The following is a 16576-nucleotide window of genomic DNA, read 5'->3' as shown; positions in this document are numbered from 1 at the left end:
AACCCCCCCCCCCCCAAAAAAAACCAAAAAACCCTGAGCGCCCCCCGCCACCCCAAGATTGGCCGCCCCTTACCAGGTGCCGCCCCAAGCACATGCTTGGTCGGCTGGTGCCTGGAGCCGGCCCTGATCGCCATAGGCTTTTAGATAGGACTAGTAGAACTAAAATTTTCTATTATTTTAGTTATAAACAGTTTGAATTAATTCAAAAAAGGTACTCCTAAACTCTCTCATAAGCCAAGCTCCACCTAACAGTAGACAGTGCTGATGTTCAAAATATCATCACGCAAGCTCTGCTGGGTTTCACTGGAGTCCTCAGGCGTTGCTCACCCTCAGTGGGTTTTGGATACACCCATAGGCAGGACTGGACTAAGGCATAGGCAGAAGAGCAGTGTCACTAGGGCCCCGGCTTCCTGGGTCATGTGATGTCAGGATCTAAGCTTTCATTTTAAAAAAATTGTTTGTTGTCCTTATGGTTGTAAAGAAAAGCTTGAAAATGTGACCCACACGTAATCAATACCATGAGGGCTGCCTGAGCCTGCAGCCGGCCTTCAGTAGAGAGAAGAGAAGCCACCAGATCTTGCATCCACATTCAGAGTAGACCAGGTACCTGGCCCCACTCTTGCCACTTTTTGGTGCAACTACCACCAAGCGACACTCTGCTGCTGTTGTGGCTGTGGGAACCCTCCATGTGGTAGTGTTTCAGAACTGACTAAGGAGAGCATGGAGTTTGGACCTGGTAAAACTGAGGGCAGTTCCACATTCCTCTTTCCTTCTCCTCTCAGCAGTGGTGGTGGAGGAAAGGCATAGTTGACCAAGAGTGAGGTAGGGCATCCATTCCCAGCTATGATATAGACTGGAATATCTGTGACCACTAAGTTGTTAAATGGTTGGCTAATTAGCCAGTCTTCCATCTCAGAGATCCCTTTCTATATTCCACGTGGAGCGAGGCTAGGGGACACTCTGCCCAGGAAAGTGTCTGAGTTGTTTCTAGATTTAGACTTGAATTTGTTTCCCATCCTTGATGGATGATGTATGCAAATAGCATAATTTGTCCCAATTAGATTGTCATCATTTTACAGATAGGCATCTATATCTTCCAAGAGATGTATGCTGCGTAGATTTTTGGTCCTTGAACATCTTCCCTGAGTTTGCTCCTCTACCTAGAATACTTGCATCTATTGTCAAGACTCTGGGGATTGGTGTAACTAGGGGACTTGTGATATTTTTAATGGTCCATCACAGCAGACAATGGATCATCCATGGAGATATTCAATCCTTAGACTGATTCCAAAGGGCAAGACTAAATCTCTGGAGTTCTAGCCTTGTCTATGCAGAAGACCCAGAGCCTCAGTAACTGTAGATATAGATAGACAATGATGTTACTGTTCTCTGAGCTCCTGTTCCCCTATATCTTTTGTGTAGGGAATAAAACCACTAAGAACACACAAGTCTGGAGCATGCTCAGAGTCCACTGCATCTTTCAATGAGACACCCAACCTGTGATGCTCAAATCAAGATGACATTTAGGAATGGGTAAAGAGAAGTTCCTAGAGACTTTAACTACTATCACTGTTAAGACCTGCATGAGTTCCCTAAGAGCTGATAACTGGTGGACCTGAAGGAAGTCTTACAAATAGATTATTTTTTAGTGTGGTATAATGGCATATTTCCTCATATAGTGTTAATAAATACATTTCCCAATGATATAAATCACGAGTGTGTTGTTAGCTTTCAGAAAAGACTCACTCTGTACCTCCTTATAATTAGGGCCCCACCAAATTCATGATTCATTTTGGTCAATTTCACGTTATCAGATGTTTACATCTGAAATTTCATGGTGTTGTAACTGTGGGGGTCCCGAACCAAAAAGCGAGCAGGGTGGGAGGGTCACAAGGCTACTGCAAGTGGGTCATGGGATTGCCACCCTCACTTCTGCCCTGCTGCTGGCAGGGGCACTGCCTTCAGAGCTGGGCAGCCGGAGAGGAAGGATGCTGGCCAGGCGCCCAGCTCTAAAGCCAGAGCCTCTGCCAGCAGCAGCGCAGAAGTGAGGGTTGCAGGGTATGGGGGAGTTGTTACCATATGTCCGGTTTTCGGGGGCTGACAGCTGGAGCTATTTTACAAGTTCTTGTATTTCACCCATTTGAAATGATGGGCTCAATATCCACTGAAGGCCATTTCATAGTGGCTCCTGATTCTGACATAACCACATAATGTATCATTCCACACTTCCTAAGGAGTTGCCTTTTCCTCCTTTGAAAGCATTCAAATGCTGTTACTAACAGTATTTAGGTATTTCTGTGGTTTTGGAAGGCTTCATAGGGCAGGGTGGAGCTCTCAATATGCAAACTGTAATAATTCTTTCTGTCTTTATTGCCACACCACCTTGAGCTTTAATCCTGAGCTTTAAATCTGTCCAGTATTAGAGGGGTAGCCGTGTTAGTCTGGATCTGTAAAAAGCAACAAAGAGTCCTGTGGCACCTTATAGACTAACAGACATATTGGAGCATAAGCTTTCATGGGTGACGAAGTGGGCATTCACCCACGAAAGCTTATGCTCCAATATGTCTGTTAGTCTGTAAGGTGCCACAGGACTCTTTGTTGCTTTAAATCTGTGTGATCTTATAAACAAAGCAGGAAGTGACTAGAAAACAACTTGAATGGGAGCTATCCAAGGAACACCTGAATGCTTCAGGAAGTGCTACTGGTGATTCAGCAGGTGCTATTCTTCCTTCCAAATTAGTAGTGATGCAGTGATGGTAGGGGACAGTGTGCTGCTGTAGCTGATGTGTTTCAGTTCAGTTGTAAATCCAGGGTCCTAACCAGTTCTAATCATGTTGACTAGCTCTGTTAATTCCATTCTGCCATCCTTATTTCCCTCTGCAGTTTCAAATGAATAAGGGATTCTTCACTTCCTGGCTGGCTAGATGTGCGTAGATCACAAGTGAGAGGAAAACACCTACCAGCATTGCTGTGGGAGATGCTAATATGTCCATGACTTAATGGAGCCTCCCCAAGATATTTTATGGAATTTGTGTTTTTCATTTAGAAATCCGATGTCCTTGGGTGAAGTAGTATCTATTTTCCCCATATATAGTAAATACATTAAAAGATTTTGAGGCATTCAGATACTACAATGATGGGAACCATGTTAATATCCTGTGGGAGAGGGGCAGTTCCTTCTCATCCCAGTCAAGTACTGAGGGTCACCTCATTTGCTCCTTGTTTGTACTTCCTCCTTCATTTTTGAGGCTCCTTGTTGCATCTGTCACCATCCGGGTTAAGGAGGACTCAACAAAACTCCCTTTGCTGCTTGCAAACATTACTGCTTAGTCAGCCATGTGTGGTTCCTGTTCCCTCCTGCAGCAGCTGATCACCCGGACTATGCAGAATGTTTTTGTTTGTTTGGTATTTTAATAACAGAGACAGACATTTACTTTGGTAATTAATGTGTTTATCGGTTTAGTCAAAAGTTTTGAGTTTGGCCAAAGAAAAGAGTTAAGCAGAAAAATAAATATTTCCATGAAAGCCTGGAAAAATTTCTTCATGCCGAGGTATAAAAACAAGAATATTTTCACTATATTGAGATAAGAGGTATTTATTTTTGTGGAGAAGGATTTTGGAGAGAATATGGAGCATTGTTGGTATCCTAAGGCAAAGCAAATATGCAAAGATATTACCAAGTGGGCCTGCAGTTCCTGTTTTAAGGTTTCCAATACTAACAGGACATTATTTGAAACATGAAGAATTAGGTCCAATTTATCCAATCTCCCACCATACACAGGGAAGCCGGAAATCATCCAAATACAGAAAAAGTGTCTGGTATGTGTAGAAAAAGGAGAGAGATACCAGAATGGCATTATCCCCCTGCAACATGCAGTGTAAGCCCGATAGATGTTTGACCCTGCATTTTTGAGGTATCAGAATAATTCCCCTCAAAATCTATGGGCATTTACTCCATAAGCTAATGCTGTCCCTACAGCCTTGCAAAGTTATAATGAAAGCTTACTGACTAGGTGTAAAATCTGCTCACCCTGTTGTACCATGACAAACGCATATGTCCCTGAAAAAAATTATTACTTGCTTGAGCAAGGCGGCAAGTGGAATTTTGCATGTCTAAAATACCGTTGAGGACAGTTCTGAAGCAATCTGGGGACACAGACTCTCTAAGGGTATGTCTACACTACAAAATTAGGTCGGATTTATAGAAGCCGGTTTTATAGAAACCGGTTGTATGCAGCCGATTGTGTGTGTCCCCACATAAAATGCTCTAAGTGCATGAAGTCGGCGGACCGCGTCCACAGTACCGAGGCTAGCGTTGACTTCCGGCGCATTGCACTATGGTACCTATCCCACAGTTCCCGGAGTCTCCGGCGCCCATTGGAATTATGGGTTGAGATCGCAATGCCCGGATGATGCAAAGCAGTGCCGCGAGGGGTTCTGGGTACATTGCGTCAGTCCCCTCCCCCGCCGTCACAGCAACGGCAGACAATAGATTCGCGCCTTTTTACCTGGGTTATCTGTGCAGACAACATACCACGCCAAGCATTGAGCCCGCTCAGCTCAGCTTACCGTCACCATATCTCTTCCGGGTGCCGGCAAACGTGGGACTGCATTGCTAAACAGCAGCAGCAGCTTACTGCCTTTTGGCGGTAGACGGTGCAGCATGACTGGTAGCCTTCATTGGCGATCTGGGTGCAGGCAGCTGTGGGGCCGGCAGCCGTGGGGCTGCATTGCACCAGCCCCTTGCCTTTTGGTAGAAGATGGTATATTATGACTCGTATCCGTCGTCGTCGTACTGCAGTGGCTGTCGATCATGGGCACCCGGGCAGACAATGATGGTTATCAGTCGTAGTATGCTATTTTCTGCCAAGTGCCCAGTATTGTCTGCTAAGCACCCAGAAGAGGCCGATGGCGATCTAGGTGCTGGCAGACATGGAGCTGGCAGACGTGGGGCTAGATTGCTACACAGCAGCAACCCCTTGCCTTTTGGGCAGTAGATAGCATATTACGATTGGTATCCATCATTGTCATATTGCAGTGGGTATCAGATCGTGCAATAGACCTGAAGGCTTACTGCCAAGCGCCCAGTATTTGCTGCCAAGCACCCAGAAAATGCCAAGGGCTATCAGTCATGCTGCACCGTCGTCTTAAGATGTAAAAAATAGATTTATTCTGTATTCATTTGCTTCCCCCCTCCCTCCTGCTAAACCCAGGCTTTTGAGTTCAATCTTTGGGGGGGGGCCATTCTGTGTGACAATTGTTTGTGTTTCTCCCTGATGCAAAGCCACCTTTCTTGATTTTAATTCCCTGTACCTGTACGCCATGTCGTCACTCGCCCCTCCCTCCCTCCCTTCTTCCCCTGGTCCGTCAGATACTACTTTCGCGCCTTTTTTCAGACCAGACGCCATAGCCAGCACTGGGATCATGGAGCCCGCTCAGATCACCGCGGCAATTATGAGCACTATGAACACCACGCGCATTGTCCTGGAGTATATGCAGAGCCTCCTGGACATGCCAAAGCCAAACCAGGACCAGCTGAGGAGGAGGCGATTGCAGCGCGGCGACGATAGTGATGAGGAAATTGACATGGACCTCTCACAAGGCACCGGCCCCAGCAATGTGGAAATCATGGTGTTACTGGGGCAGGTTCATGCCGTGGACCGCCGATTCTGGGCCCGGGAAACAAGCACAGACTGGTGGGACCGCATCGTGTTGCAGGTCTGGGACGATGCCCAGTGGCTGCGAAACTTTCGCATGCGTAAGGGCACTTTCATGGAACTTTGTGACTTGCTTTCCCCTGCCCTGAAGCGCCAGAATACCAGGATGAGAGCAGCCCTCACAGTGGAGAAGCGAGTGGCGATAGCCCTGTGGAAGCTTGCAACGCCAGACAGCTACCGGTCAGTGGGGAATCAATTTGGAGTGGGCAAATCTACTGTGGGAGCTGCTGTGATCCAAGTTGCCAGGGCAATGAGAGACCTGGTGATATCAAGGGTAGTGACTCTGGGAAACGTGCAGACCATAGTGGATGGCTTTGCTGCAATGGGATTCCCAAACTGTGGTGGGGCGATAGACGGAACCCATATCCCTATCTTGGCACCGGCGCACCAAGCCACCGACTACATAAACCGCAAGGGGTACTTTTCAATGCTGCTGCAAGCCCTGGTGGATCACAAGGGACGTTTCACCGACATCAACGTGGGCTGGCCGGGAAGGGTACATGATGCTCGCGTCTTCAGGCAGTCTCTTCTGTTTCGAAAGCTGGAGGAAGGGACTTTCTTCCCGGACCAGAAAATAACCATTGGGGATGTTGAAATGCCTATCGTTATCCTTGGGGACCCAGCCTACCCCTTAATGCCATGGCTCATGAAGCCGTACACAGGCAGCCTGGACAGTAGTCAGGACCTGTTCAACTACAGGCTGAGCAAGTGCCGAATGGTGGTGGAATGTGCATTTGGCCGTTTAAAAGCGCGCTGGCGCAGCTTACTGACTCGCTCAGACCTTAGCGAAAAGAATATCCCCATTGTTATTGCTGCTTGCTGTGCGCTCCACAATATCTGTGAAAGTAAGGGGGAGACATTTATGGCGGGGTGGGAGGTAGAGGCAAATCGCCTGGCCGCTGATTACGCGCAGCCAGACACCAGGGCGGTTAGAGGAGCACAGCAGGGCGCGGTGCGCATCAGAGAAGCGTTGAAAACCAGTTTTGTGACTGGCCAGGCTACGGAGTGAAACTTCTGTTTGTTTCTCCTTGATGAACCCTCCGCCCCTCCCCCACCACCCGGTTAACTCTACTTCCCTGCAAACCAACCACCCCACCCTCCCCTACTACCCTCCCCCCTTCGAGCACCACTTGCAGAGGCAATAAAGTCATTGTTACTTCACATTCATGCATTCTTTATTAATTCAGCACACAACTAGGGGGATAATTGCAAAGGTAGGCCTGGATGGGTGGGGGAGGAGGGAAGGAAAAAGACACAGTGAACTTTAAAACTTATTGCACTGGAAATCATCTAGGCTGGAGTGATTGGGTGGCCGGAGGCCCCCCCACCGTGTTCTTGGGCATCTGGGTGAGGAGGCAATGGGACTTGGGGAGGAGGGCTGTTGGTTACAGAGGGGCTGTAGCGGCAGTCTCTGCTCCTGCTGCCTTTCCTGCAGCTCAGCCATACACAGGAGCATATCACTTTGATGCTCCAGCAGCCAGAGCATCGACTCTTGCTTTCTGAGTACAAGTTGACGCCACCTCTCCTCTTCAGCCCGCCTTTCAGCACGCAACTTCTCCTCTTCAGCCCGCGATTCAGCACGCCACCTCTCCTCTCGCTCATATTGGGCTTTTTTAAAATCAGTCATTGACTGCCTCCACGCATTCTGCTGTGCTCTGTCAGCGTGGGAGGCAGTCTGTAGTTCAGTAAACATTTCGTCACGCGTCCTTCGCTTCCTTCTTCGAATATTCACTAGCCTCTGCGAAGGAGTAAGATTTGCAGCTGGTGGAGAAGGGAGAGGTTGTTAAAAAAGATACATTTTAGAGAACAATGGGTAGACTCTTTCACGTTAGATTTTGCTGTTCACAACATCACACAGCACATGTGCTTTCGTTACAAGGTCGCATTTTTCCTCTTATATTGAGAGTCTCCTGGTTTGGTGTGAGAGATCACTCACGCAGTGCCAGGACACAGATTTCAGCTTGCAGGCAGCCATGGTAAGACATACAGTCTTTGGGCTTTTTTAACCTTCTTAACATGTGGGGATGGTTTCAAACAGTACTGCCCTCATTTCCCATACCAAGCACCCGTTTGGTTGGCCATTTAAAATGGGTTTCCAATGTAAAAGGAGGGGCTGCGATTTCAGGTTTAACATGCAGCACAAACCCAACTAACTCCCCTACCCCACACACCCAATTCTCTGGGATGGTCACTTCACCCCTCCCCCCCACCGCGTGGTTAACAGCGGGGAATATTTCTGTTCAGCAGAGCAGGAAGGGGCACCTCTGAATGTCCCCTTAATAAAATCGCCCCATTTCAACCAGGTGACCGTGAATGATATCACTCTCCTGAGGATAACAAAGAGCGATAAGGAATGGATGTTGTCTGCATGCCAGCAAACACCGGGACCATACGCTGCCATGCTTTGTTATGCAATGATTCCAGACTACGTGCTACTGGCCTGGCGTGGTAAAGTGTCCTACCATGGCGGACGGGATAAGGCAGCCCTCCCCAGAAACCTTTTGCAAAGGCTTTGGGAGTACATGAAGGAGAGCTTTCTGGAGATGTCCCTGGAGGATTTCCGCTCCATCCCCATACATGTTAACAGACTTTTCCAGTAGCTGTACTGGCCGCGATTGCCAGGGCAAATTAATCATTAATCATTAAACACGCTTGTTTTTAAACCATGTGTAATATTTACAAAGGTACACTCACCAGAGGTCCCCTGTGTGCCCTCAGGGTCTTGGGTGAGTTCGGGGGTTACTGCTTCCAGGTCCAGGGTGACAAACATATCCTGGCTGTTGGGGTAACTGGTTTCTCCGCTTCCTTGCTGCTGTGAGCTATCTATGTTCTCTCCATCCTCATCTTCCTCGTCCGCCGAACCCGCTTCCCTGTTTCCAGAGAGGGACTGATAGCACACGCTTGGGCTAGTGGTGGCTGCACCCCCTAGAATGGCATGCAGCTCCGCGTAGTAGCGGCATGTTTGCGGCTCAGCCCCGGACCTTCCATTTGCGTCTCTGGCTTTGTGGTAGGCTTGCCTTAGCTCCTTAATTTTCACGCGGCACTGCTGTGCGTCCCTGTTATGGCCTCTGTCCTTCATGGCCTTGGAGACCTTTTCTAATGTTTTGCCGTTTCTTTTACTGTTTCGGAGTTCGGCGAGCACTGCTTCATCTCCCCAGATGGCGATCAGATCCCGTACCTCCCGCTCGGTCCAGGCTGGAGCTCTTTTGCGATCCTGGGACTGGGACTGGGACTCCATCATGGTTACCTGTGCTGATGGGCTCTGCATGGTCACCTGTGCTCTCCACGCTGAGCAAACAGGAAATGAAATTCAAACGTTCGCGGGGCTTTTCCTGTCTACCTGGCCAGTGCATCTGAGATGAGAGTGCTGTCCAGAGCGGTCACAATGAAGCACTGTGGGATAGCTCCCGGAGGCCAGTAATGTCGAATTCCGTCCACACTAACCCAATTCCGACCCCCTAAGGCCGATTTTATCGCTAATCCCCTTGTCGAGGTGGTGTTAGGAAACCGGTTTAAAGGGCCCTTTAAGTCGACAGAAAGGGCTTCATAGTGTAAACGTGTCCAGGCTTAAGTCGATTTAACGCGGCTAAAGTCGACCTAAACTCGTAGTGTAGACCAGGCCTAAATATGAGGCCTTTTTCAGTTTTGGAACCAAAATGCTTGAACTTGAAACTTTTTCTCATTTATATGATAGGTTTATACTGTACAGTTGAGAGAGTTTAGTACTTTATTATGACAGTTTATAAAAATGTTTCTTTATTTTATTTTTTGAGTTATTAGTCTTTAAACATAAATACATATGACAAGGCATCTGTGACAGTAATTTTATAAATCAGATCACTTCAAAGAAAAGAAGGAAACTAACTTTGTTTTCACTTTAGTATCTGCATTTATGTTGTGGCCATTTTTTTCAAACCTCAGGGTTTTTAATTACATAGAATCCTTCAGTTGTCAAGAATACATGTATAATATCAATTTGTATTTTTATTTATTTATTTTTTTTACATTCTATTTCAGGAATAGAGTTATTTGGCTTTTGGGAGGAAATAAGTAGGGTTATCTCAGCTTCTGAGCTGATGACAGGTATCCACTACTTCTCTGCAGTACCAGGATTCACACAGTATCTTCAGAGTATCACCAAACTTGTAATCTCTGTGCTCTCAGTGGCTGCAGATCCTGACTTCTCAAACAGTAGTTCACCTGTTGCAGCGCAAATGATGAATCCTTCTTCAATGGTAGTTCACTTGCTTCAATCTGACTTTCATGAAGTGCGTCTGCCAATGTTGGAAGCAGTGCTGCTATGGTGGAAGCAGGTAAATTCTAAGCAGGCTACAGAGGAAAAGAGAGGTCCATTGTCCTTACTTTCTGATTTGGAGGTGACTCTTCTTAGGATGGCTATGAAGGAAAAGCATCCGGAATGTTTTTGTAAGGTAGGAGCCATTCAGTTTTCTCAAGATTTTAAATGTTTTCAGTAAATGTGTCTATTTATATCCTTATCGCTTTTCTAGTCCTGCTGGGAAATCTGCATTTTTTCACCATGGTTTGCTGCCTGTATATGAAGTCAGCAATTTGTTAGAAGTGAATCTGTGCATTTGAGAATTAAATACAAAATATGTGGACTTGTATTTATTTTACATAAACTACAATATCATTTTGAAGCCCATTACCCAGTTACTAGATATAGATAGGTATATAGATCAATACATCTAAAATATAATTGTGATAAATTCATTGCTGATAAAACAGAAAAAAAAAATACAGCTGGCGTCACTGTTTTTTTACTTACCAGTATTTTGTTTGTGGATTGTACATGCAGGCCCTAGAAATTCTTCATTGTATGGATCTCAGAAATGTGCTTCCAAGGACAGAAGATTCTATAAAAATGAATCCAAAAGAGTTCTTAAACTGGGCTATGAATATCATAAGTGCCTCTGACAGGTATAGTCTCCATCTTTGCATTTTACCAAGCTATTAAAATATACATTGTTTGCAGTTTTAAATAAGTCTGTTCAGAATTGAAGGAATCTTTAATATGGAAAGAAATAATTCAGTACTTCAGTAAACCCCAAACCTAAAAATACAATTAAAAAAAGGTTTTCTTTCTGTTTACAAAATTGGTGTTTCACAGAAGTGAGTGGTTATTACAGAGAGATAGGAAGTATGTGTGCTGTATTTTTGAAGGAGTGTATCTGGCTCTGAATTATCTAAAGCGGTCCCAGACCAGGAAGCGAACATTCTATAAATGAGTGAATAATAATCAATTGGGAATTAGCAAGATGCTGCAGCTGTCAGATGGTGGTGCCAGTGTATATCATATGACACTTCCCAAATAGTAATCAGTGAACACCATGTCACGTACAATTACTTCTCCCAAATGCACTCTGATTCACACTGGGTCTCTCACTCATTTGTGTAGATTAAAAAGGTTCTATTCTACAGTTTCACATCTGTGGATCTGCCTAGAAACTATCAAATTCTGTAGTTCACAACAGTATTGTTTGTAAGAAACTATACTGGTGATTTAAGATTTTTACTGGAATTGCAAGAATTGACAGGATTGCTCATGACTTTATTATCTAAAATAGGCCACCAAGAGATTTTAAAAGAGGGAAGGATTAACCCAAAGGCTACTAGCATTCAGTTTTATTGCTGTGTTTTCACATTGGTCACTTATATATATATAGATCTGTGTAATTATAATGGTAAATTCTGGCCATCAGGCAGATACTACTTTCAGATGTTTTCTGAATGAACTGGAATCCCATATACTTAAATACACGCCTACAGTGGAGTAGGTACAAGGCATACGAGTAGGTACAAACTGTCATGCTCTCTTCCTTTCATTAGCTTCTGAGAACATGTAAGATGCTTTCATGAAGCGCTGTATGGTCTAGATATGTGGGGTTCATCTGAGCTGCACTGTCTTTGGCACATTACCCAATTTGGGTGGAGCAAATGTGTCTCAAAGCCAAGAGCCTTTAGGACTCTTAGGCCTTGGCTACACTTGAGAGTTACAGTGCACTAAAGCCGCCCCCAGCGCTGTAACTCACTCCCTGTCCACACTGGCAAGGCACGTACAGCGCTGTATCTCCGTGGCTGCAGCGCTGCAGGTACTCCACCTCCCCGAGAGGATTAGCAGCTGGTGCGGAGTGGCTGAGACGCTGGTGCTCCAGTGTAAACGGGGAGTTAGAGGCAGTGTTTCAGAAAGGACTTGAGAGAGGAATAGGCATGTTAACCAGTAACTCCGATACCACTGTGTAATAATTACTGGAATAGTCTAGCTTTTTAATGGCAAACACCGTAATTATTTGTTTCTCTCTGTCATTTCATAATATCTTCTTAGAATTGTAATTTTTTTCACAACTGTTTATATATTTTCATTATACTGATCCTATTAGCTTGCTACAGAATATGCAGATTGCTTAAAAGTTGTCAAAGTTTAAATGGATAAATTGAAGCAGAAAGCTCTTAAATTGAATACATGTCCTGAAACCAAGGTTGCATGGCTACCACTGTTGAATGAAATTGTTGAAGAACCTGACTATGGTTCTTCTTCGAGTGCAGGTCCATGGGTGCCGTGCACCTAAGTCCGGATATTCTAACAAGCAGTATCCTTTAGCCTGCACATGCTCAGTAGATCTCCTTGTCACAACAGACAGTTGACTCTTGGAAATTATCCATCAACAATACTCCATTGAGTTCCTCTCCCTCTGCTCTCACAAAACCCTTTCCTGGTCCCCCTTCAGGAACCACTCTCTCTAGGTGACTCTTTATCAAGAGATGAACTCCCTCCTACAATGAGGGGCAATAGAACATATCTCACCTCAATATAAGGGAGAGAGTTCTATTCGCCGTATTTCCTAGTGTCCCAAAAAGACAGAGGATGGAGACCCATTCTGGACCTTCAGCAACTAAACATGTTTATTTGAAAGCTGAAATTCAAGGAGGTTATGTTAGCATCGATAATCCCCCTCCTTACAGGAGAGAATGTGGTTTGTGGCTCTCGACATGAAGGATCCATGCTTTCATGTAGGCATTTATCCCTCCCACAGAAGGTTCCTGCAGTTTATGGTGGGCCAAGAACATGTCTTATTCAGAGTCCTTCCATTTGGCTAGCAACAGCAGCCAGTGTATTTACAAAAGTTTTCTCTTTGGTGGGAGCCCATTATGAGACATCAGAGTTACAGTTTTCCCATGTCTGGACGATTGGCTCTTGGTAGGTCGACAGAGTTTCTGCTCCATCTTCTAGCAGCTCTGGGCATCTGCATAAACAAAGAAAAGTCCATTTTATCACCCGCACAGATGATAAACTTCATTGGAGTAACACTGGGCTCTGTTTGTTTCTGTAAGAGTTTTCCTTCCCACAGAATGGGTTCAGTTAATGAGCAGCCTGATTGCACGGATTACTCGCAGACCACGGACTACAGTCAGAATGTGGCCCTCGCTTTTTGCCATATGGCCTCATGCACTTACGTGACGTCATTCACCAGGCTTCATCTATGATGTCTACATGCCTGGCTCCGGTCGATCTATGCACTAGACAAAGATCACATCAACTCTAGTATGACTGTTCCTGCCAGAGTCATCACCTCCTTCATGTGGTGTCCGAACCTGGGGAGAGTGAGAATGGGCATTCACTTCAACACTGCCACCATCATAAGAGATGCTTCCCTTCTGGGTTGAGGTGCTCACCTGAACAATCACACTGCACAATGTACAGGGACCCATGGGAGGCCAGACTGCACATCAGCATAGTAGAACTGAGGGCAGAATGCCTGGCTTGCAGAGCCTTTCTCCCACTTATACGTTCACTCCATATCCAAGTGATGTCAGACATCACCACAGTCTTTCGCATAAACTAATGAACAAGATCTCTTCCCCGTTGCCTGGAAGCAGTTAGGCTTTGGAACTGGTGAATCAGAAATGGCATCACTATTGTAGCCACATTCCTCCCAGGTGCTCAGTACTCTTCAGCAGACAATGTGAGCAGGCACTTTTCTGCAGACCACAAGTGGGAGATTCATGACTCTGTCCTGAGTGAAATATTCAGTGGGCTATACCTCAATGAGATTTCTTTGCATCCCAAATGAACAGCAGCTTCCCTCGTACTGCTCCTGAGGAGCTATTGGCCACAACTCCCAGGGTGACGCTCTCCTTTTGTCATGGACAAACAATCTCAGCTATGCCTTTCCTCCCTTTCTCCTGCTACCAAAGGTCCTGAGAAGATCTGGTACGATAGGGCCAGAGTCATTTGCCTAGCTCCCAGTTTGCCCAAGCAGCTTTGGTGCCCAGAACTCTTGAAAATATCAGCCTCCCCTCCCTCAAGCAGAATCTGCCCCTTCCTGGACCTCCTAACTCAGAAGTGGGGGCAGAATCAGACACCCCAGTCTGGACTCCCGCCATCTCATAGCCTGTTGTGTGAATGGTCATCAGAAATAGAACGCTCCTGTTCGGCACCCATTCAGGCTATCCTTACACAAAGTAGGAAATATTCAACTAGGACCTGCTACCTAGCTAAATGGAGACGTTTCTCTACCTGGGTGCAGCATAATCGACCTTCTCCAAGCACTGCACATACTCTGGTTGTTTTAGATTATCTCCTGTCTCCAAAAACTCAGGCCTTTCCATTAGTGAGCTGCAAGTCCGTCTTGCAGCGATAAGTGCCAGAAGACATTCTGTTTTCACCACCCAGTGAAGATTCATGAGGGGCCTAATCAGGACCATTCCACCAGTGGTCAAACCTACATTTCAATGGGACCTCAATCTTGTCCTGTCAGCACTCATCAGACCACTGTTTGAACCCTTAGTGACATGCTTCATGTCTCACCTGGTCATGAAAGTTTCATTTTTAGTTGCTAGAGAGACAAGGTGGGTGAGGTAATATCTTTTATTGGACCAACTTCTGTTGGTGAGAGGGACAAGCTTTTGAGCCACACAGAGCTCTTCTTCAGGTCTGGGAAAGGTACTCCCAGCGTCACAGCAAAATGTAATGTGGAGCAGATTGTTTAGGAGAAGCAGTTAGCACCTATTGTAAGGGAACATTCAAGGTAGAGTGACCCATTAACACCTCTGCGGCCCTTGGACAAAAAGAGTGGGTTAGTGGGTTAAAGATGGTTGTAATAAGCCATAAATCCAATGTCTCTGTTCAATTCATGATTTTTAGTGTCTAGCAGAGTAACGAATGTAAGCTCCCAAGTTTGTCTTTTGAAAGTGTTGTGGAAGTTTTCTTTGAGGATGAGTACTAATAGGTCAGATGCTGCGAGTACCTTTCCCAGACCTGAAGAAGATCTCTGTATGGCTCAGAAGCTTGTCTCTGTGTGGCTCAGAAGCTTGTCTCTCTCACCAACAGAAGTTGGTCCAATAAAAGATATTACCTCCCCCACCTTGTCTCTCTAATATCCTGGGACTGACACTTCCACAACACACTGCATAATACAACAATTTTTAGTTGCTATCACTTCAGCCAGGAGGGATGAGTGAATTGGGAGCTCTCGTGGCAGACTCTTTTTAGATGGTTTTTCACAGGGAAAATGTATCCCTTCATCTCCATCCTAAGTTCCTCCCCAAGGTTATTTCTGAATTCCATGTCAACTAGAATATCCAATTATCTGTCCCTTATTGAAAATCCCACACTTTTGCTAAAGAGAATGAACTTCTTTTCCTCAATCTCAGACGTGCCCTGGCATTCTATCTGCAAAGGACTAAACCTATAAGAAAATCACCAAGACTTTTTCTTGCCATAGCAGAAAGATCATGAGGTCAAGCAATATCCACAGCAGAGGCCTGAACTGGCGCGTAATGTCTAGCGAACGTGTGCATGGTGCTCCAGGATTCAGCAGTAGGAACTGCAGTACTGCAAGCATCTTTGCTGCCAACTTCCCCCCACCTCTTACTCCAGTCTGAGCACTGCTTGTCAATCACCCACATGTGGAATACACATAGGGACCAGCACTTGAAGAAGAAATGGAGATTATTTACTTGTAACTGGAAGTTCTTTGAGATGTGTGGTCCCTATCAGTATTCCGCTATCTGCCCTCCATCACTTCTGCTTTGGATCCTATTGGATTCTTGGTCAGAAGAGGAATTGGAGAGGCATAGGTCCACATTGCCTCTTGTGCCCTTGGTCGGGACAAGGAGATCTACTGTGCATGTGCAGGCCAACGGACACTGCTTATTAGAACTTCCGGACTTGGGCGCATGGAGCACATGTGAAGCCACATGTGGAATACAGATAGGGACTACACATCTCACAGAACTCCCAGTTACAGGTAAGTAACCTCCATTTATGCCTACGCTAACTTTTTTCCCCTTAAATTTCCATTATTCTACTCTCACTGTTGCAACTCTACCAATGCAATCAATAGTGAAAGCAATTGTCAAGACTCACTGCCAGCATTTCAACTATGGTGCCATCTAACCATATTAGAGGACTTTGTGGTTAAAATTCAGGCAGTTGACCTACATCAGCACTTCCACCATTTCTAGCGCTCGCGGAAGAGCAATGATAGGACTGTTCAAGAAAACTGCTGGTGTAGACAAAACTTTAAAAGGTCTGTGCTTCATTTATCACTTGAAAGAGCATGAAAGAATACTACTGTCTTTGTATGTTGACTTGGGATCTGCATATGTATGTGTTATGTATACTCTAAAGGAAGTGGCTAGATAGGAAGAAAATCGGTTCTAGGGAAGTTGAAAGAACAGTTTATGTCCATTTGCATATTAACTTTAAACGCAACAAAAATTGAGAACTGTAAAGACCATTGTGTGCTCAGTTTGTAATCTAACCTTTAAAAAACCCTATTTGAACATGACGAATACCTGATATATCATGATACAGGCAGGTTTATATTCATGAAACA

The 16576-nt window shown here is 45.4% G+C and overlaps 1 protein-coding gene across 1 annotated transcript in view; it reads left to right on the top strand.

The window, feature by feature from the left end:
* Positions 1–16576, top strand: part of THADA (THADA armadillo repeat containing) — a 324328-nt gene that overhangs the window by 263279 nt on the left and 44473 nt on the right. The window contains exons 32-33 of the mRNA XM_029911747.1: positions 9735–10147; positions 10534–10655. Coding sequence (XP_029767607.1) covers positions 9735–10147; positions 10534–10655 — 535 coding nt within the window. The remainder of the gene's footprint in view (positions 1–9734; positions 10148–10533; positions 10656–16576) is intronic.

The sequence above is a fragment of the Terrapene carolina genome, unplaced genomic scaffold (genome assembly GCF_002925995.2).
Source record: "Terrapene carolina triunguis isolate 2854851 unplaced genomic scaffold, T_m_triunguis-2.0 Scaffold120, whole genome shotgun sequence".
Classification (NCBI taxonomy): domain Eukaryota; kingdom Metazoa; phylum Chordata; order Testudines; family Emydidae; genus Terrapene; species Terrapene triunguis.
The sequence above is the reverse complement of the archived record's forward strand: the minus strand, read 5'-3'. Positions and strand labels throughout refer to the sequence as shown.